The following is a 22,166-nucleotide window of genomic DNA, read 5'->3' on the forward strand; positions in this document are numbered from 1 at the left end:
GCTAGGGCTTTGTGGATTTGCTGTCAAAGGGTTGTGAAGCTCACATGGTGGTTTGGAAAAGACCAGTCCGTACCAAGGGAAAAGCAAATTACCAAGTTAGGGCTCATCTCCTAGCCCCAAGTTCTCAGCCTCCAGTGTTCTCTCCTCTTCCGCCAGCGACACCGAACAGAAAGGGAACAGAAGTTTCCTGCAATTGGTTTGAGTTCTCGGCCTCCTGTAAAAATTCACCCAGATGTTCCTTTTGCCCATCCTTTGGAACCTGCATCCTCCCCGGGGCCGCCAAACACATAACTTTCTCACGCCGAAATTGCCGCTCAGTTTTTCGCTCCATTTTTATTTGGAATTAGAAAAGTCCACAGTCACCATCATGTGACCTACAGAGTTTGCATATTTCCTTAAACATTAAGTTCCTTTCCCCACCCCCTTTTACTCTCTTTTGTTTTTTTTTTCTTTTCTTTTAAGGCCGATAGTGTTCTCTGCCATTTTTATTTTTGTTAAATTCTCTTTATTTCTCCCCAGAAACCCTGCCTTCAAAAAGAAACAAAACAAAAACTTGGTTACGTTGCTCCACTATAGCTTTTCTTTTTTTTTGCCTTGTCATGTTGACACAGCAAAAAAAGAAAAGAAAAAAAGAGGGGACGGGGGTTAGTTGGGTCGGTGGAGCCACTAAGCTCACTCGCATCTCCACCACACACACACACAATCACTCACGCAGACACACACAGTCCAGAAGTCACAGTTTAAAAATCTGGAGAAATTGGATGTGGACTAGAAACTGAATGAGAGAGAGAGAGAGAGAGAGAGATAGAGAGAGAGAGAGAGAAAGAAAAGAGAAGAGAAGAGAAAGAGCTTGGCTCTTAAACTTTCTCTTTTGTTCAATGTTGCATATTTTCCCCCTAATGTTTCAAAGCAAGTGCATCTTGAGGAAGAGACGAGGGAGGGGAAAGAGGAAAAAGCGTGACAGAGAAAGGGAGGTTGAAAATGGAAAGAGAAGAAAAGCAGCAAGTCGTAACAGACTCGACACCGGCTTTTGCCAACCTTGGCTGGGGCTCCTTTCCCCCGATGTTTCAGCCAGCAGCTCCCACCTGGGTCAGAGCTGCTGTCCAGAACATCAGGAGGGAGCCAGGTTGGCAAGGCTAGTCTACACTGTGCCATGGGATGAGAAAGACTGGGTGGGGAAAGTGGGGGTGGGAGAGGAGACAAAAGACTGCCGAGGGCCAAAGTTTCTAAGTGCTCCCTGCTTCTGAAGAGCTCCTTCTGGTCACAGGAGCCGGAAGTCTCCTTCCAGAGGTCCACATGCACAGATTCCCGAAAACCTGTCTCTACGGTGCAGCTCAAATCTTAATGGTTTGTCGCCCGGGAGAGGGGCTATTTGCAAGCTTGGAGGAGAAGCGATTAACAGGCAGGCTGGCTGGCTAGGGGGAAGGGGGATGCGATCAAGTTAGGGGTGGCAGTACAAGAGATCTGCCTGTCCTTTGAGTCCCCCTAAAACATTCGGCCCTTCCCCTTGGTTCAGGTGTGTGTGGACAGTACGAGAATCCTACACCTGGGAGGACAGAGTCAGAGACAGGGAAGAAAGGGGGTCCTTGCCTCCTCCTTTTTCAGCCGGGAGGGGTAAGTAGGGGTGTTACAGCCAAATTTGGCCAGGAGAGACTAATGCCCTGAAATTTGGCATGGAGAGAGAGAGAGGGAGAGAGAGGGGGGGGGAGAGAGAGAGAGAGAGAGAGAGAGAGAGAGAGAGAGAGAGAGAAACGAGTTAGTCACATGAGGCTCGTTTCCTCTTGTGTGCTTACAACCTGGCCTGCTTTGGCTCGAGGAGGAGAAGGAAAAGGGGGGCGGCAGGGAAGTGGAAAGGGGGCTGGCTATGGCTTTTGATTGGTTAATGGATTGCACAGAGTCATGGAAAGAGAGAGTGCAGGCGGAGGAGGAGGAGGAGGAAGAATCTGCCACATCCCGACAGCAAGAGGAGTTGATGGCGCGAGAAAGCCGCCACGATGCCGAAGGAAGGCGGGAGCCGTGCTTGGCTGGCAGTGCGTCGTCACCGCCTCAGAACTTCTTGGGGCCCCAGACGGACGTCTGCTTGGGGACCACGCCGGTGCCGAAGACGGGAAACTCTTCGGCGCTGCTCACATCTGGGGCCTGAAAGGGGAGAGGGGGGAGATGTATTCCTGTTCTAAATGGGTAGCGCATGCCACAAAGACCCTCTGCCTTTTGAAGAAGAAGAAAAAGAAGAGTTTGGATTTGATATCCTGCCTTTCACTCCCCTTCAGGAGTCTCAAAGCGGCTCACATTCTCCTTTCCCTTCCTCCCCCACAACAAACACTGTGAGGTGAGTGGGGCTGAGAGACTTCGAAGAAGTGTGACTGGCCCAAGGTCACCCAGCAGCTGCATATGGAGGAGCGGAGACGCGAACCCGGTTCCCCAGATTACGAGACTACAGCTCTTAACCACTACACCACACTGGCTCTTTGAGCAAGCTGGTTCCGCTTTTAAAAGGACCCCAAGGCACTAGCCCTCATGGGTCTTGAGGTTTTCTTAGCCCCTTCTTCACATGCAGTGCTTCTTAATATTGGCCAAAGCGGGCAGCTTCTAAGGCAGACTCTGTGGCGATGACGGACCCAAGACATACCTTGTTCCCAGACGCGTTCCAGGGGGCATCGCGCACCACAAAGCCCTTGGCCGGACCCCGAGGCTCCTCTTCCAAGCGGGACGGAGGCTTCATATACGCAGCCATGGCTTCGGTCTCCACCACGTCCATCATCTGTAAGGAGAAGCCTCCCGTTAAAATTGGAGGGTGCTAGCGGAGTCTTGTGGTCAACTCGAGGGCCTCTCCGGATGCAAGACAGATTTTAAAAAACTGGAATAAGGAGCAGTAGCTGCCCTCACCCCCTCAAACCACCAACCAAACCCACACACTACTTGTGCCAATTTTGCACAAGCAAGGCAAAGCGTCAGGCACTTCAAAGCACCTTGCAAAGCTCTCTTTTTTTGCAAGTCCTGCTGGGACTTCAAAGCGCCCAGTCCCCTGACATCATTGTTTTATTTATCATTATTTTCCTTGAATTTTTATTAAAGCTTGAGAACACAAAGAACAGTATGGAAACATCAAATATCAAGCATTTCTTAAACAGAAAAATTAAAAGGAAATAAAGAAAAGGAAAAAGGAAAGAAAAAAACTCCTGATTCTCCATCTATCAGCTTTAAAAACTTGCATAAAATTCTTACTTCCTAGTAACATTCAACTCTCTTACTTTCCATAAACCAACCTTCAGCTCTGTCCCCCAAAGTCTTCATACCCTGATACCACAAGTTCACTTGCGCAGAAAGCCCATAAGAGGTTTCCAATCATTAATAAAACAGTGATTATTTTCTGATTAAGCAACACCAGCTCTGCCAACCACCTGACATCATCATGACATCAAGGTGACCTGACAGGTGGGCAGCCCTGGCCACCAGTCTAATTTGGCCCACACCCGTGACATGGCACGAATCTGGCTAGAAGGAAGCTCCCCCATCCATCAAGCTGCTTGAGCATCCCTCCCAGCCATATCTCCCCTCCTCACATATTCCTCTTCCAAGTTGAGCATGTGGTCTATAGCGTCGTCCACGTTTTCCGGCAGCCCTGTGACCGTGACTCTGTCAGGGTCACTGGAACCCGGCTGAGGAAAGCGGATGTCGACCTGCCGGGGCGAGAAGAACAAGGTCACAAGTTGCACAGTCCAAAGAGCATCGATTGGACGAGTGAGAGCCTGGCCGTCACGATTTTGCTTGCCCACCATTGTTGGTGGGGCAGACTGCAGAAGGGTCAGGCAACTTCTGCCCCTCAAACACAGAACAGCCACTGGCAACCCTTACCCGAAACTCCTCCATAAGCTTGCGGATGGCTTTGCCCCTCCCGCCAATGATACGGGCGTGAACCCGGTGATCCAAGCGGACATCTTCGCTGACCATCTCCTCGAGGTCGGCCACAATTTTCAAGATGGCGTCCCGGGCCCCCTCGGCGTTCTTCTCGTAGCCGGTGATCGTGATGAGGTCCTGGACCCGGGCGGGGGAAGGAGAAAGACCGAGACAAAAAGACGGCGGGACTTTTAGAGAAGCTTCATTCCCTCACCACTACAGATTGAGGGGGGCGGGAGGGAACCCCACAAATGGGCATCACTTTGACCAAATAGGTTTTATGCAAAGTTAGGGACATGGAAATCTGATTCTAAGTGAGGCTATTATTTATCAAACTTCTTGCTCGCTTGTTACTTCTGGAGGTCTCCAAGCAACTTACATTTGAAAAGAGAAAGATAAAAATATATCATACAGTGGTACCTCTGTTTTCTAGAATCTCGGAAGCCAAACATTTCGTTTTTTGAATGCCGAAAACCCGGAAGTAATTGCTTCCGTTTTCAAATGCGACTCAAAAGTCGAATGGCTTCTGCTACATGTTTTTCAATTTTCTCCACAGACTTTGTTGACCGTCCCTGGTGCCTCAGTTGTTGAACGTTTCGGAAGTCGAACAGTCTTCCAGAATGGATTACATTCGAAAACTGAGGTACCACTGTATCATAAAGGTTAAAGGACATACAAAACGTTAAGCTTTTCAAAATGTTCCTTTTAAATGAATTGTGGAAGGAGGGCTTATTGTGTTGCCTTTGTATTCATTTTTATTATGTATTTGTGGTTTTCATATTGTGATTGTAGGTTGTGAACTACCCCGAGACCTACGGGTATAGGGCGGTAAATACCGTATTTTTCGCTCTATAACACGCACCCGACCATAACACGCACATAGTTTTTAGAGGAGGAAAATCCGTAGGCATGCCACCCGTAGGCATTCCCTCCATAACACGCACAGACATTTCCCCTTACTTTCTAGGAGGAAAAAAGTGAGTGTTATGGTGCAAAAAATACGGTAAATTAATAAATAGAAATAAAATAATAAAAAAACCAAAACAAATCGCAGCTCTACTTATAAGCGAGCATACACAAGTTTTATGAACGTGGTGGAGCATTATGGAGCCACTCTCTGGGTCCCATAATCCCCCTGGGTAGAGGGCGCCAGCGACACAAAACAAAAAAAAGGAGACTCACCTGATTCTCATCCCCCTTATCCGGGAACTGGATGGTGACGTCATGGTCCTTCCGGATCTGGGAAATGACCGCCCCTTTTTTGCCAATGATCTTTGGGTGGTATTTAGGTTCCACGCTCACCGTCAGCTTGAAGCCACGCAGCGCCTGGGGAGGAGAGGGAGAGGGAAGCCGGGAGTTACTGGTTGCCCTCAGGAACCCATCCCTCAGTACTCCACGCAGAGCTCTGGCGGGTGGAAGCGGTGCAGCTGGGAAGCCAGTGGGCTGGGCGTGTTTATGTCTTGAGGTGCTGGGCTCTGGCAGTTACCCGGTCTTCCTGCTCTGCCTGCAGCTCCCTGACCCTCTCCAGGAGGCCGGCCCTGGCCCGCTCCACATTGGGGACCAAGCCTGTGATCTTGATGACGTCCGACTGCTGCTCAGGCTGGGGCACCGAGATGTTCACCTGAGGAAAAGGAGAAGCGTCACGGTCTTTAAAAGAAAGGCGGTGCAGGCTGCAAACCTGTCAGGGCAGGGGACCTACGGCCTAGCGTCATTTCCTACCTTTCCCTTCAGATAAATTTATAACCCAGCCCAAACAACTGTGTATACAGAACATTTAAATCAATTGCTAATATGCAAATATAATGTTCCCTGCTCTGGGACGAACGGCGCAGCTCAAAGGCTCCCATTAGGCTTTCGAAGTGTTCCAAGTTAGATGCAATGTTCCCAGGATCCTTTGCAAAGGCCTGTTCTCAGAGTGGTTATGAAAGTCCCTCCCTCAGGTGCTCCACAGAGTCCTTTCCTACAAACTACTTTCTGCTGCTGCCACTGGAGAAAGCAGCAGGCCTCTCCCTTCACATCTTTTCTCAAGTACAATTACCGTATTTTTCGTCCCATAGGACGCTCCGTCCCATAGGACGCACCTAGTTTTTTGGGGGGGGAAATGAACGGAAAAAAAATTCCCTTTATTTCCCCCCCAAAAGCAGATCGGGGAAACCGAACCAGGTCGAGGAACAGCGGGATGGCGGCGCTGCGCCTCCCTGCTGTCCCCCGAGCTTGTGGGGCTGGCCCATGTCTGCCCGGCACGAGGGGCGCTCTGCATCAGGGCGCCCCTCGCGCTGGGCAGCAGGCTGCTATCCGCAGCGTGGGGAGCTTTGCGGGGAACTCCTGCAAGGCTCCCCACGCTGTGGATGTCTGCCGGGCGCGGGGGGTGCTCTGCTTCAGGGCGCTGGGCGGCAGGCTGCTATCTGCAGCCTAGACATCCCTGCGGGACCTCCCGCAGGGCTGCCTAGGCTGCGGATGTGTTCCTGAAGCCTGGAGAGCTAGAGGGGTCGGTGCGCACTGACCCTTCTCGCTCTCCAAGCTTCAGCAAAAGCCTGCATTCGCCCCATAGGATGCACCCAGATTTCCCCTTCATTTTTGGAGGGGAAAAAGTGCATCCTATAGGGCGAAAAATACGGTACACCAAACATGAGTGAATTATATAAAAATATATGCATGCCTTGGAATCCACCCAGACTAAAACAGGCAGCTAAACACACCTATAATTAAGTAGCATAATCTTCAGAACAAAAAGCCTTTACAAACACACAGTTCTAGTTTCCTGATCTAGCTTAACTGCCCATTAAGTTTTATTCTTTTAAATATCATTTACACTGCATAGAAAATGCAGCAAGATGGAAGAGAAATTCCAAAAACAACAACATAAGACCACCACCATGAACAGCTTGGTTTTGTTTTTTTTAAAAGTCCACGTCCCAAAGGTCTGTCTGGACAGCAGCTTTGAAAAGGTGCCCTAATGGAGGCAGAGAGGAGCCCTGCCAGATGTCTCTTTGGCAAAGAAGAAGAAGAGGAGGAGGAGGAATTTGGATTTGATATCCCGCCTTTCACTCCCCTTCAGGAGTCTCAAAGCGGCTAACCTTCTCCTTTCCCTTCCTCCACCACAACAAACACTCTGTGAGGTGAGTGGGGCTGGGAGACTTCGAAGAAGTGTGACTGGCCCGAGGCCACGCACAGTAGCTGCATGTGGAGGAGCGGGGAAGCGAACCCGGTTCCCCAGATTACGAGACTACCGCTCTTAACCACTACACCACACTGTGCCTCAAGGCAGGGTCTGCCACACTAAAGGCTCAGTCCTGGTTCAATGCTGGCCAAACAAAAGGGTCTCCCCAAAAAAGAGGTACCTAGGTTTAACTTTCTAGTGTTGGGTAACTTGGTAAATTACAGATGATTAATGAGCCAACTATTTTTTTTTTAAAAAAAGCTCTTAAATCACCCACCAGTCCTCTTTAAATAAGTGCTCAGCAAACTATGTACCTTGGAAAAGCCGCTTGCTGTGAATTGGGCCCAACCAAAATTTTCCCCAAAAGGGCTTTCTACATACAGTCATACCTTGGGTTAAAGTTGCTTCAAGTTGAGCGTTTTCGGGTTGCGCTCCGCGACGACCGGAAATTAATGGAACACATTACTTCCAGGTTTCGCCGCTCACGCGTGCGCAGATGCTCAAAATGATGTCGCGCGCGTGCCCAGAAGCGGCAAATCGCGACCCGCACAGACACGGGTTGCGTTCTGCTCTGGATGCGAACGGGGCTTCGGAACGGATCCCATTCGCATCCAGATGTACCACTGTACGACATTTGTTTGCAGTGCCCCCTTGTGGGCAGTGCCCTCTCTGAAAGCAACAGGACAGCGTTGCTGACGACAGACACAAACACACATTTTGCAGTGCGCTTGTGTCTTCACCCCTTCCCCTCCTATTCTCATACTTCCTTAGCTGTGGCAGGGTTAACGTAGATGTGCTGCTATCACAGGAACCTGATCTGTCACAAGGAAGCCCAGGGCTGCCACGTGAAACGCAGAGCAGGCTTGTTTTCTCCAGGGGGTAGGGCTTCAAGTTACAACTTTCTGACAGTAAGAGCTGTCTGACAGCGGAATGGGCTCCCTCAGGAGCTGGTGGACCCTCCTTCCTTGGAGGTTTTTAAGCAGAGGTTGGGTGGCTACCTGCAATGGATTGCTTTAGTTGATATTCCTGTATTGCAGGCCGTTGGGACTGGATGACCCTTGGCATCCCTTCCCACTTTATGATTCTGTGAGTCTATGATTTGGCCCCCTGGCCAATCTGGTTGCAGACCGCTGAAGCTTCCTATACCATCGACAGCGAACCCAGAACACACACACACAGCATTTAAAGGAAAAGGTATGCCCAGCGCTTTTTTTCTTTAAAAAAATGTTTAGGGGTACTCTCATTTTGACTCAAGGAAATCACCATGTTATCGTTCAAATCAGCAAAAATAAATATACAGTCATACCTCGGGTTACAGACGCTTCAGGTTGCGCGTTTTCGGATTACAGATGCGCCGAAACCCGGAAGTACTGGAACAGGTTTCGGCGCTTGCGCCGAAGCGCTAAGTCGTGCTTTGCACATGCGCCAAATCGCAACCTGCGCATACACAGATGTGGCACTGAGGGTTGTGAACGTGCCTCCGGCACGGATCACGTTCGTAATCCAGGAAAAAAACATTGAGTACGCCAAAGGCAATGCTGAGGCCGCAAGCAGGGCTGGAAGGAGGACCACGTGTTCCTACCTCGTACTCCTCCATCATCTTGCGAATGCCGGCTCCCTTCTGCCCAATGATGTAGCGATGGAGGTCAAAGGGGACCTCCACGTCCACTGTGATGGGAACCAGAGCCTGGAAGGTTAAGAAGAGTAAGGATTTCTGCAGTGAGCTTCAGAGTTGTTTTGGTGCTCCATGTCTATAGAGGCTCCTTTTTATTTTATTTATTTATTTTATTTATATACCGCCCTATACCCGGAGGTCTCAGGGCAGTTCACAGAAGTGAAAAACCAACTGAGCAAGGCTGGAGAAACACAACCCTGGATCAGGCCCCGCCTCATCTCTATGGCACTTTTGCACCTACCCTACCCATGTATTTGTCAGGAGCTTGGCCTACATCAAGTAGGACCCTGGCAGAGACACATGCCCCACTGGCATGTTCTCTCCCTCCTGGTCAATCGTTCGGGAGCTTCAAAAGCTTTCTTCAGCCTGAACATCACAGCGACTGATGCCAACAGACATCGGCACACTTAGGGATCCGCAGAGTTTGTGCATCATGCGTGACAGACCTCAGCAACTCAGCATTTTGGCTAATCTACTTTATTTACATATAAACACACACGGAGCACTGCAACATGACTCCCTCTCTCTCTAGCATCAGACAGCAGAGAGAAAAAGAACAAAGGACAATAGTCCCACTTCACGGAACACAGTAACACAAACATCCTGTCTCCATCACTTCCCACTCTGTGGAGTCAAAACATAACGTCATGTGAAAGACAACAATCCCATGACTGCAATCATGGAGCAGGAATTCTAACAGTATTAGGTAGGAAACACACCTTGTGATCTTGCTCCCTAAGAGCTGTGGAAGGCGGGAACCCAAATGGCGAAAAGCACAAGGGATCATGCCATCTCCGGATGCTGGGAATCGCACCCAGCTTGCAGTCTTCCCAGAGGCAACAGGTCGGCCGCTTTGAGAACAGGAGGCTGGACTAAGTGGGATGCGGGCCTGACCCCAGCAAGGCTCTGCTTACACTCTCACGGTGCCGAAGGTAGCACAACCGAGCAAAAGAGTCCAAATCAAAACACTCCCTATGGACAGGTTGCCCTTACTGGGCATCCAAAGAACAATAAGGTCCCCAATATTTTGCCTCTTTCCTGCAACTGTATACTCAGTTCAGGGCTTGACCAAATTCCTCCCCTGCCATGAACCTGCCTGGGCCTCTGTATTCTCAGCATTGCCCAAACTGATGCATCATCCTTGACTATTCTGGTCAGGACCGATGAAGAGCTTCAGTCCAAAACATCAGGAGGGCAGCAGCTTGGAGAAAGCTGTCTTAGGACTTAGATCAACATCAGAGGTCCTCCTCCAGGTACTCCCCCCACCTTCTGAGGAAGATCTGAAGGCGGTTAGAATGATGCAGGATATAAAGATAATATGGCATTAGTGACATAGCTGAAGGGAGTGTGAAAATAATTGGTTTATAAGAACAAAGGTGAAACTTGAATAATATTATGTCAAGCTTAAATATTTGATAATAAAGGGAAAAATTGGAGACATAATAGCTGAAACGTATAATTTAAAATAAGTTTTGAGAGAAGGTGAAGTATTGCTGAATAAGATTTTGAAATGGGAACACAGAGAAGGGAGATGTGAGGAGGTCGATGAAACAAGTAAATGAAAGATAAAGATATGGAACATTGGATGTGTGTTTTAATGTTATTGTGTGTTTTCATGCTGTATTGCTGTATTGTTTTCTATGCTTTTTCTTTAATGTATTGTAATTTCTTTATTGTTTTCCTTTCTTTTTTCTTCTTCTTTTTTTTCTCTTTCTGTAATTTTTAAACTTCTAATAAATATCTGTTTTTTTTTTAAAAAAAAAGGAAGGTCTGAAGGCGGGTGACCAAGGAGAGGGCCTTTTCTATACTCGCCCAGGATAGAGAGAGAAGATTCCTACCAGCAGAGCTGCCCGCGCCGCCTCGCATTTCTCCTTGCGCCCCGAGATAAGGATGATGTCACATTTGCGGGGGGCAGAGTCCAGCTCGGGGCTGATGTCGCCGTTTTCCTGAGACTGTGCTTCTGAACCTAGAGGGGTGGGGAGAAAACCAGGTGAAAATATTTCCCTGCATGGAATCTCCCCTCCCCTCTACCTGCCATCCCCTCTACCTGAATTGTCATCTCGCTCCGGGAACTTGATCAGCACGTCGTGGTCCCGAGTGATCTGCTGCACCTTGTAACCTTTGGCTCCCATGACGACCCGGTGGAAGCGCTGCGGGATGACGCACTCGAGGACCACCTGGGCTTCCTGCAGAAGAGATGGGAAGCAAAAAGAAAAAGAAAAAAGTGTGGACGGGGCGAGCAAGGCGAGTTAAGGTTGCGGGGAAGGGGCATCGGGGTTAAGCGTGCTTGTGATGACTTTGAAGCCAACAGAGGGGGAAAGGGATTTCAATCCTGCAAGGTCATGGGGTGTAGAGGCACGTTAGCCCCAAAGACCACCAACCTGCAGCTTAAGGTATCGTTCTCATCTTAAAAGAGAATTACAACATGACACATGTTGGAAAGAGGGGGTTGTTGTTGTTTTTGCTGTTATTATTAATATTATTATTAATTGAATTTATGTACCGCCCTATACAGGGGGTACAAATCAAGATATTAAACCACAAAATACCTAATGAAAATTAAAACAACCACCCAATAGCCCCCCCCCAAAAAACACATTTTAAAAGGGCATAGGATGTAAATCGGACCAACCAAAGGCCTGGCTAAAAAGGTGTATAATGAAGGCGCCAGGTGAACTTCCCTGGAGAGAGCATTCCACAAATGGGGAGCCACTGCTGAGAAGGCCCCATTCTCATGTTGCCACCCTCTGGACCTCTCGAGGAGGAGGCACACGAAGGAGGGCCTCGGAAGATGATCACAAGGTCCGGGTAGGTTTACAGTGGTACCTCAGGTTACATATGCTTCAGGTTACAGATTCCGCTAACCCAGAAATAGTGCTTCAGATTAAGAACTTTGCTTCAGGATGAGAACAGAAATTGGGCTCCAGCGGCGCCGCGGCAGCAGGAGGCCCCATTAGCTAAAGTGGTGCTTCAGGTTAAGAACAGTTTCAGGTTAAGAACGGACCTCCAGAACGAATTAAGTACTTAACCTGAGGTACCACTGTATATGGAAAGAGGTGGTCCTTGAGGTATTGCGGCCTTGAGCTGTTTAAGGCTTTATAGGTCAAAACCAGCACTTTGAATTGGTCTTTCCAAACGCCCTTTCTGACCCAGACTCCGGAAACGGAGGCCTACCAGGTCGCTGATGATCTCCAGGATGCGTCTCTTGGCAGCTTCCACACAGTCCTTCGCTCCCTTCAGCATCACTCGGTCGCTCTGGACGCCCGTCCGGGGGAAGCTCACCGCAACCCCGCCGTACTCTTCTGCAATCTCCCGCAGCACGTGCCCCCGGCGCGCCACAAAGTGGCGGTGGTACTTGGGGTCAACCATCATGGAATCCTCGATGACGTTATCCTGGGGGGCAGGAAGAGGAGGTGGGGGGAAGGGCCCTGTAGCCTCTCCTTCCACGGCTACAGTCTCTCCCCCAATGCGGAAAAGGGACCTTATCCAGCTTTGCACAATCTCACTCTCCAAAGGTTTGGGCTCTTTCCAGACAACTAGTAGTCCTTTGGCAAGGAGATTGGTGGCAATGAGCTTTATGGAGGTTTCCGGGTGGAAGTCAGCCTAGTACTGCTGCTCACGTTTATTGATTCAATATCCTGCATTTTTCTCCAAGAAGCTCAAGGTGGTGGGCATGGTTCTCCCCCTCCTCATTTAAACCCCACAACAACCCTGAGAGGTAGGTCAGGCCGAGAGGAGGCCCAGGCTCACCCCGGAAGCTCCGTGGCCCAGTGGGGATTGAACCCTGATCTTCCAGGTCCAAGTCCAGCACTAACCACTATGCCGCGCTGTGCCGCTGAATGCTACCAACTCGATAGCTAGTTAGCGGCTGGTGGCTAAGCAATTGCTAGGCTGCCGTTCACCCAAACCAATTCTAGGGGTGCTGTATGCTGGGCATGCATATAACCATCCAAACCAGATGCAAATGAAACAGCCGAGCATCCACACTCATATATAAATATATACCAGGTTGCAAATGAGGCTTTCCAGCTCGTGCTGGGCTTGCCGCACCGCATCTTCCTTCCCCACAATGGCGATGATCTCCTGGTCCTTGTCGTCGGGGCTGGGGAAGATGATGCGGGCACCGGTGCGGTCCCTCACTCTGCGGATGTTGGCGCCCCCTCTCCCGATCAGGAATTTGTGGTACTCTGGCTTGGCGTGCAGCTCTGCCGAGTGGTTGTTGATTTGCTGCAGGTGGAGAGGGCAGAGGGTGGACAGCTGAAAGCTTGGCAAGGAGCGCCCTGCTCTGTGGCACAAATAAATACTCCTGCCTCCTAAACCAAACTGTAGAACTCGCTGCCAAGGGAAGCACTTTCCGGACAGTTTTCTGTGCAGCCGATCCAACTCGTGGAATCGGTACGCTACTTACCATATTTTTTGCTCTATAAGATTCACTTTTCCCCTCCTAAAAAGTAAGGGGAAATGTGTGTGCGTCTTATGGAGCGAATGCAGGCTGCGCAGCTATTCCAGAAGCCAGAACAGCAAGAAGGATCGCTGCTTTCACTGCACAGCAATCCCTCTTGCTCTTCTGGCTTCTGAAATTCAGAATATTTTTTTCTTGTTTTCCTCCTCCAAAAACTAGGTGCGTCTTGTGGTCTGGTGCGTCTTATAGAGCGAAAAATACGGGATTCATTTTAAAAAAACATTTCCATGCACAAAAAGTCTGCGTGGGCATGTTAACATTTTATATGAATTCTGAATTCGTTTATTTTTTTTGGAATGTTTGCAGATCTAAGTCAGCTGGAAACCTTGGCAATGTGGGACTGATCAGCCTAATTGATAAAAATGGCAAACCACCTCTCATGTTGAATCTCAAGGCGGTGTACAACTATGTCACAATACAAATAAAAACATTAGAAGTGTGGGAAGGAACGCAAAAACTAGGGCAGAGTTAAAATTATACTATGTTCGCTGCAGCAGCCTCAAGCACAACCACTTCGAAAAGGGGGAGGGGTGTGTGTTTTGTCTCATAGGAATTATAGGCGAGATAAGCCGCAGAAGAACTCCTAAAATCCATTTCCACTAACTGCAGCCAGGACAGATAGTTGCTCATTATTTTTTTAGCTGCTCTGTGTGGATGTTGTGTTGCCAAGCCAAAAAATACCGCGCGACCATGAATGATCCAAGCTCTTTGTGTGATGGACCGCAGTTTTAAAATCCGGCTGTTTTCCTAGGGATTATTTCCATGTCTTTGATTTATTACATTTAAATTCCAGTCCTTCCTTCCTTCCATCTAGGAACCACAGCCAGATTAAAGGGGGGGGGGGTAAGCAGGGTGACCTCCCATCCAACATCTGACCCGGGAGGGACATACTTCGCTTCAAACCATGTTGTGTGCCTTTGAAATCATGCCTTCATAGGCTAGTAATTTAGGAGAGCAAATGGAGCTGGAATATGGAGTTTTAAGGCCACATTCGCATGTTATTTAAAGATCTATTATACCACTTTAAACGGTTGTGGATTCCCCCTCAAAATCCTGGAAATTGGGAGTTTGAGACTTGTTAGAGGAGACCCATCTTCCCCTTTCTCTGAGTGGTTTGAGAGCTGTACCTCTGTGAGGCGAACAGGGATCTAGCTGAGATTCCTGCATTCCAGGGGGCTGGACTCCCAACTCCCCAATTTTATTCGAACAGCTCTCAAGCATCTTTAACAAATTACAGTTCCCAGGATTCTGTTTTCTTGGGGGGAAGCCGTGACTGATTAAAGTGGTATAATTGTGCTTTTAAAAGTGTGTCAAGGATGCGGCCCATGGCTCAAAGGAAAACAGGGAGGTGTGAAGGATGCTCTCCGTTATTGTAGCAACCTGACCGCCAAAGAACAGCTGTTTTCTCCCCACTGATAACACCGGCAACCTCTGATTTATTCGGTACCTTCTCCTCCGCGATTTGCAGCAGCTGCCGTTTCGCTTTCTCCACCTCCTCGCCAGGCCCTCGGATGGTGACCTTGTCGCTGCCCGACCCCTCGGAGGGGAAGTGGATGTGCACCCCGCCACACTCCTCCATGATGGAGCGCACTAGCCGCCCCTTGGCCCCGATCAGGGAGTTATGTAGCTTGGCTGGTATAGACACATCCACTTCTTTTATGTTAGCCTGGGAGGGAAGGTGATAGAGAGAGACAGAAACAGAGAGAGACAAGGGCTACAAAACCCTGTCTCCAAGGCCAAAGTTGGCACTTGCTTCCAAAGCAATTGCCGTAAAATTTTAATATCCTGCCTTTCCTGTAAGGTTCAAGGCGAGCAAACAACTAACTAAGATACAAGAAACTGCTGAACTGGCATCCAACGGCAGAAGGGACTAAAATATCTGGAAACAGGGGTGTCCCAAGAGCAGCCCCCCATACAACATGCTACAGATTGCCTTTGGCCCAATCCAAACAGTCGTCACCATAAACCATGGCTTATTGTGGAAAGAACAAATCTAGCCTTCCCCTAGGCACTGAATCTCCCCACTTCCACTGGCACAGCAAGGAAAACAATTGAAGCTTTTACTTCCAGTGCTTAATGTGGAGGCTTTTGGTTCCAATTTTCTATTCATTGCAGCTAGACCTAAAACTGTAGTTAATCCTATCTATGGTTTGTTGAAACAAGGCAGTTTCATCAAACCATGGTTAGATGTTGCCTTGGTTCCAAACAAGCCAGAGTTAAGATTAACTGGTCTGTTAAGGTTTGGATGACATACCAAGCCACGGTTAATCTAAAACAGAAGCCAAGAACTTCTGAGCTCATCTCCAAAGTGATGAAGGAGTGAACATGCACCCCGGAGGAGAGGCTAGGCTCACTCCTGTCACAATAAACTGTGGTTTGATAGCGTGACTTCCAACTGCAGCCGTTGTGTTACAGACTGGAACATGTCCAAGCTGTGTCCTTGGGATCTGGAAAGACTAACAGGAGGAAACTGCTTCACACACCCACCAGCTCCCTCTGGATGGCCAGGATGCGGTCCCGGGCGCACTCGCAGTTGGCCTTCTTCCCAGTGATCAGGATCACCTCCGAGTTGCTGTTTTCTGTGGGGAGGTCAATCTTGGTATTGGTTTCCTCTCGAATCTATTGTGAAGAGACAACATCAAACCCAGACCCTCAAGGCTAGGCTACCGTAAGGGACTCTACAAGGAGCAGCCCTTGGCAATGGCTTGGAAGAGGGAGGCAGGCAGGTGAGGAGGTAAAAGGTAAAGGACCCCTGGACGGTTAAGTCCAGTCAAAGGCGACTATGGGGCTGCGGTGCTCATCTTGGTTTCAGGCCGAGGGAGCCGGTGTTTGTCCACACACAGCTTTCCGGGTCATGTGGCCAGCATGACTAAACTGCTTCTGGCACAACAGGACACCACGACGGAAACTAGAGCGCACGAAAACGCCATTGACCTTCCCGCCACAGTGGTACCTATTTATCTACTTGCACTGGTGTGCTTTCGAACTGCTAGGTTGGCAGGAGCTGGGACAGGGCAATGGGAGCTCACCCCGTCGCAGGGATTCGAATCGCCAACCTTCTGATTGGTAAACTCAAGAGGCTCAGTGGTTTAGACCACAGCGCCACTCGCAGTGACTAGGTGAACAGACCGCTGTCTGGCAGCAGCAGTTGGTTAGGACCCCTCTTAGACCAAAGCTCCAGAGGTTTGCATTGGTTCTTTACAACATCAGAGGTGTCAGGCCAACATGCTGGACCTGACTCACCGATTCTTAACTGGCTTGGACCCTTCCTCAGAAACTGAGACACTACCACCCCAAGCCCAGTTCTTGGGGGAGGGGAGGAAATCGGAAGGAGGAAACCCCCCACACACACTTTTACCTTTTTGATGTTGGCGCCTCCTTTCCCAATAATGTTCTTGTGGAACTGCTTGAAGATAGGGACTGGAATAGAAAAACTGTTTTCAACCTAAGGCAAAGAAGAAGAAGAAAATCCATGAAGTTAAATATGGTGTCTGGAGGAGTGAGACAGACAATACTGGCGAAGAGGAATGGAACCATTGACAGAGACTTTCAGAAGCATCTTGAGATGGCAGAGATAGAGCTGAGACAGAAAGGATCCTGGGTGCAAGGGCAAAGGGCAAACTCAAAGGACAAAGCCACCAGGTTTCGGGCAATTCTCCTGGAGAAAGAATGGAAGAAGCAAAAATGGAAGGGACTTTTCTTTTTAAATTAGGGCGGGAAATCGCGGGCAATAGGAAATGAGACCGGAAGATATGGAAATACTTATGAATTAATGAATATACAAATAATTATGGATTATTATTCCAATAAGGAATGAGACAGGGCCTTCTCAGAGGTGGTGCCCTGTTTAATGGAAAACTCTCTGAACTGAAATATGTCAACCTTCCACATTAGCTATATTTAGATATGTTTTCACTTATTTGTCCAGATATTTGGAACCTGATGCAGACACTGGCTGGAGTTCAGGCCTAGTTTGGCTGTTTTTACAATGGTGGTATGTTTTATTCAGTTTTATTGTGTCTTTTTTGTACGATTACTGTTGCGTGTTGCATCGGAAGCTGCCCTGTGCTCCAAACCTGGAGGAAGAACAGGGCGTATAAACTACTAAATAATAAAAATAAAAAAGTTTCCTTGTATCCAACCAAGCTTCCTTTGCCTGCCAGTCATCTCAGGCCACCACTGTGCTACCCCCCTTTCTGACCACATGAGGTGGTACCTCCCAAGACCACCTGCCTGGGCAAAAGAAGCACACCTGGCGGAGCAGCAACACAGCAGAAAAAGACACCTTTCCCCTCCTCCCTCCCGTCCCAAATAGCCCAGTTCTTGGGGGAAAGGGTGGGTTTCACCCCGATGGGATTCAGTCATGTTGAGCAAAGGGGGGGGGGGGGAGCCAAGCAGCGGCCCTGTTCATCTGCAAGCCTAACCAGGTGGAACTCACCAGCTCCGCAATGACTTTCTGGAGATACTTGGCGCACTTTTCCACTTCGTTCTTGGGCCCACGTAGCTGCACGATGTCACTCTTCTGAGAGGGGTCTGGGAAGTTGATGATAACCTGTAGGGATGGAGCAGTTATCAGTACGCAGAGTCAAGGGGTAGGCACCTAGAGTCCCCTTCTTTCGTGGGGAGGGATTAAATGAGGACAGAGTTAAAAAGGTGAGCTTCTAAGCTGCTATGCAACTCTGGAGATTGTGCAGGGCAAGGCAATGACAGCAGCTACAAGTTGCTTTGCATCTTTAACTCGGCTTTCCCTCTCTCCATGCACAACAATGAGTTATAACAAAGAGTGCCGAGTCCTTATCCTCTGACTTTCAATCAGGTATTGCCCATACTTCTCTACAGTCAAACCTCGTTCTGCGTCCGCCTTGGCGAACGTCTGCAGCAAACCCGGAAGTACCGGAACAGGTTACTTCCGGGTTCACCACTCGCGCATGTGCAGACACGTCGCTTCGATGTGCATCATTTTCGGGTTGCGGCGGGGCCTCCGGAACGGATCCCCGCCATAACCTAAGGTTCCACTGTATTTCCTTCATATATATAATTTTTATTAAATTTTCAGTTTTACAATTTTGAATACTCATTTAAGCATCCTTATAATATCAATGACTTCCTTTCTTCTCTTTCCATGGTTCATTGCACAACATACATCCCTGCATATTTTATATAAACTAAACCATTCAATATTCCATTATTGCATCCACCAAAACTTATTTACACTGTTGAATTTATCTTAATGCTGCCCAAGTTTTCAAATAAACACAATTTTCCTCCATATATTCAATAAACATTTCCCAATCTTCTTTAAACATATGTTCTTCTTGTTCTCTTATTCTACATGTTAAGTCCGCAAGCTATTCCATCAGTTTAAGTTGCCATTCTTCTTTAGTTGGGACTTTGCTCGTTTTCCATTTTTGGGCTAGCAAAACACAAGCTGCTGTGGTGGCATACATAAATAACCTGGATTTCTTATGGACAGTGCCAATCCTGAATGCATTGGATTTGTGACCATTATGCTCATTTGCCTTCAGTAGCAGTAAAGCTCTGCTGGATGAAATATTAATTGCCTCTGGTCCATTTCTGGGGAATCTTGCAACGTGTTTAATTTTTCACTCTGCTAACTATACATTGGAATCTACTCTGGATCAATATTGAGTAGACTTTCATGACAAAAATATATATAAATGTAATAATTTTTCTTTCCTACCTCAGGAAACTTGTCACGGATCTCCTTGATTTTCTCGCCTTTCTGCCCAATGATGGTCCGGTGGAAGCGCTGCTCGATTATGAGGTCCTTCGTGCGTTCGTTTTCCTAGGACAGAAGCCCACACAACCAGTCAGCTGCATCCGCCCTGAGAGAGACTCCTTCCTGCTCAATGGGGCTGCTACAAGCACTGTCCTTGTGCAAAAGATTCTGGGAGGGGATCCACGAAGAAGCACCCAGAGTCCCGCCTCCTTTATCTGTCGTATTTTTTCCCCTTTCTTTTATTTGATACATTTCTATCACACCCTTCCTTCAAGGAGCTTCAAGGTGGAATACATGGTTCTCCGCCCTCCCCGTTCCATCCTCACAATGAAATTTGAGAGGAGGTGGCTAGCCTGAGGTCACCTTAGTGAGCTTCACGGCCAAGTGGAGATTCGAACCCTGCTCTCCCAGGTTCCTAAGCCCAACTTTCCAACCAATGCACCTCGCTATGTGCTGCTCTGACCCTACAGAAGGCAGAATATTTCCACTTTAATAGGCTCTGGTTTGCATGGAGCCAGATCTCTGCTCAAATTTAGTCTAATCTTGCCTGCTTTGGCAGAAGCTGACAATCAGCGCGGGCTTGGTGGTGGTGGTGGGGGTGATGCCTGGCTGGAAATTTACCAACAGGGCCTTTTCAGTGATGGCTCCACATTTGTGGAACACCCTCCCTGATGCGAAGCGTCTGCCACCCTCCTTAAGGGACTCCCAGAAGGAATCTAAAAGCATCCCTGTTGACCCAGGTGTTTGATGTCTGAAAATCACTGTTCATGGCATCTCTTCAAGCTGAGAGTATATTTTAGAACAATTTTTAGAATGCTCTTTAAAACAGAAATAGAAATCACATTTTACAAGGACAGGAAGAAACATCACAGAGAGAATAATTGCCACACACAGGAAGAAAAAGGATATAGTTTGAGTGTTGTTTTATAAATCATTTAATGTGTTAACATGAATAGATGCTATTAATATTGCAGTTGTTGTATAAAGGATTATTATTTTGACCGGAATGTAATAGAAATTAGTAAGATTTGGAACGCAGAAATAAAGAAAACCATCAAACCAGCAATTCTAGCATGCGGGGGGTGGGCAGGGTGGCACCTAAATTATATAATTCAGTATCTGAACGATTGGTATTAGTAAATGTATTATAATTTGGCAGTGTTAAAAACAAGGCTGTTATTGGACTGTAATTGAAAACTAATAAAATTATTATCAAAATAAAATAAAAGTAAAATAAAAATAAATATAGATGTGTTTGCTGGCCTGGGCTTCTTTGGGATGAGGACGGGATACAAATTGAAAGAATAAATACTGAGTTCTTAGCCCTCCATCTCCACCCCCCACCAAATAAGATCTTATTCACCCCTGTAACCCCTCCAACCTCACCCCCTCCCACGCATTTCCCCTTCCAATCTCCCCTTCCCTCTTCCTGATTGGCTCCTGCTTCTTCTTCCATCCTAACTCCAGCCTGGGGAGACGAAGCAAGAGATGAGGGTACCAGCCGAGATGCTGGCCTCTCCCTTACCATGCGAGCAGCCATCTCCAGCAGCTCCTTGCGGGCCAGCTGAACCCCTTGCGGGTCTCCCTCAATCCGGATCAGGTTGCTCTTCTCGTTGTCGGGCGGGATGCGGACGGAGACCTTGTGCTGTTCCTTGATGCGGTTGACTGGCAGCACGTAGAAGGGGAGAGAGAAAGACAGGCAGGATTACTATGATATTAATTTTGGATCAAGTTCAGCTATGATTTGTGTTTGATTGTTTAAAAATGTGGGAAATTAATTTAAAAATTTGGGGGGAAAAAGAGAGAGAGGGAGAGAGAGACAGGCAGGATCAGAGACACAGAGGCCAGCACCAAACCTTTGCAAACATTGCCTGGCAGGTGTCCTCAATTGTCACATAGCCGCTACCCACCGCAACTTCTCCAAGACAAATTGCCCAGCACTTGTGTTGGCACACCAGCACTCACTGTTGGCTCCATTCTTCCCTATCAGGTGACGATGGAACCGCTGATCGATGAGCACTTCGGTGTAGTCCATTCGGCCGAGCTGCAAAGGAATATTTTTGGGAGGGCAGGAGGGAAAGAGAAGATGGTGAGCTCACCTCGTGGCCTCCGCCCACAGTGGCTCTGTTGCAATTCTACTGTGCCCTCTGGAGATATGGACTCCCTCGCAGAAAAGCATTGATGCTATTTCTGCCCGGTCTACTCTCAGCATTCTCCTGACCTGTCTGCCAGGAATGGTTTTATCTGCTTTTATAACTGTACTGCTGGAACCCACCTTGGGACCTTGTGGAGAAGGGCAGTTAGAAAATTTTAATCTAATTATATTCCTAAGGTTTCTTAACAGATTCGGTTTCCATTTCATATGTTAATGGGGGGCATCTTATTTGCCCCCACCCTGTGGAACGCCCTCCCATCAAATGTCAAGCAAATAAACAATGATCTGACTTTTAGAAACAAAATAAAATTCCTTCCAGTAGCACCTTAGAGACCAACTAAGTTTGACTTTTAGAAGACATCTGAAGGCAGCCCTGTTTTTAATGTTTGATGTTTTATCGTGTTTTTAATATTCTGTTGGGAGCTGCCCAGAGTGGCTGGGGAAACCCAGCCAGATGGGTGGGGTATTAATAAATTATTTTCATTTTCATTATCATCATCTTAGCTCTCAATATACCAAGCCCCACTCTATGCTAGGGGGCTCCTGCGGAAGTGAACTTTTTCACAAGATGGTGGGGTTTTGGTTCATGCTCCTGCGACAGCAACAGACAACTCTGCGGCAAGAAGCTGCAGCGGCTCACCAGGTCCCGAATAATCTCCTGGATCTGCATCTGAGCCAGCTCCACCTCTTCGGTGGGTCCTTCCAGCGTGATCTTCTCGTCGCCGTCCGTGAATTCGATGTGAACCTGAAAAGGGACAAGCAATCAAACTTCTGATATGCCCGATGAAGAAAAAAAAGAGGACCCAAGTATCCCCCCCAAAGGCATCTTTTTTAAAAAGTTTTTTAAAAATTTTATTTCAAAACCAATTTTTTTTTGCAAACATCAAATTCAAAATCCATATTAATTTTCTAACATAAGCCTATTACATAGATTACCTAAATTAAAATATATCTAATTGCTCTAGGCTTCCCTTTGCTATATGTAAATACAACGCAATTAGCAAATTATATTATAAATGACATTATAGGTTCCCATATACCCCCCCACTCCCCTTCACCCATGTGTGATCTCAATAT

General features: G+C 48.0%; 1 protein-coding gene across 3 annotated transcripts in view; it reads right to left on the reverse strand.

The window, feature by feature from the left end:
• Positions 1–307: 307 nt before the first annotated feature.
• Positions 308–22,166, reverse strand: part of LOC310691342 (vigilin-like) — a 68,024-nt gene continuing 46,165 nt past the window's right edge. For all 3 annotated transcript variants that reach the window (XM_083471086.1, XM_083471087.1, XM_083471088.1), the window contains exons 10-28: positions 21,730–21,834; positions 20,900–20,978; positions 20,460–20,599; positions 18,896–19,000; positions 17,633–17,746; positions 16,553–16,639; positions 15,682–15,813; positions 14,642–14,860; positions 12,738–12,959; positions 11,907–12,125; positions 10,780–10,918; positions 10,571–10,698; positions 8,640–8,744; positions 5,384–5,518; positions 5,080–5,223; positions 3,856–4,035; positions 3,564–3,680; positions 2,630–2,761; positions 308–2,139 (exon numbers count right to left, since the gene is read on the reverse strand). In XM_083471086.1, the coding sequence (XP_083327212.1) occupies positions 2,047–2,139; positions 2,630–2,761; positions 3,564–3,680; positions 3,856–4,035; positions 5,080–5,223; positions 5,384–5,518; positions 8,640–8,744; positions 10,571–10,698; positions 10,780–10,918; positions 11,907–12,125; positions 12,738–12,959; positions 14,642–14,860; positions 15,682–15,813; positions 16,553–16,639; positions 17,633–17,746; positions 18,896–19,000; positions 20,460–20,599; positions 20,900–20,978; positions 21,730–21,834 (2,595 nt within the window). In that variant the 3' untranslated portion in view covers positions 308–2,046. The remainder of the gene's footprint in view (positions 2,140–2,629; positions 2,762–3,563; positions 3,681–3,855; positions 4,036–5,079; positions 5,224–5,383; positions 5,519–8,639; positions 8,745–10,570; positions 10,699–10,779; positions 10,919–11,906; positions 12,126–12,737; positions 12,960–14,641; positions 14,861–15,681; positions 15,814–16,552; positions 16,640–17,632; positions 17,747–18,895; positions 19,001–20,459; positions 20,600–20,899; positions 20,979–21,729; positions 21,835–22,166) is intronic.

The sequence above is a fragment of the Podarcis liolepis genome (genome assembly GCF_965112155.1).
Source record: "Podarcis liolepis genome assembly, chromosome: 13".
Taxonomy (NCBI): Eukaryota; Metazoa; Chordata; class Lepidosauria; order Squamata; family Lacertidae; genus Podarcis; species Podarcis liolepis.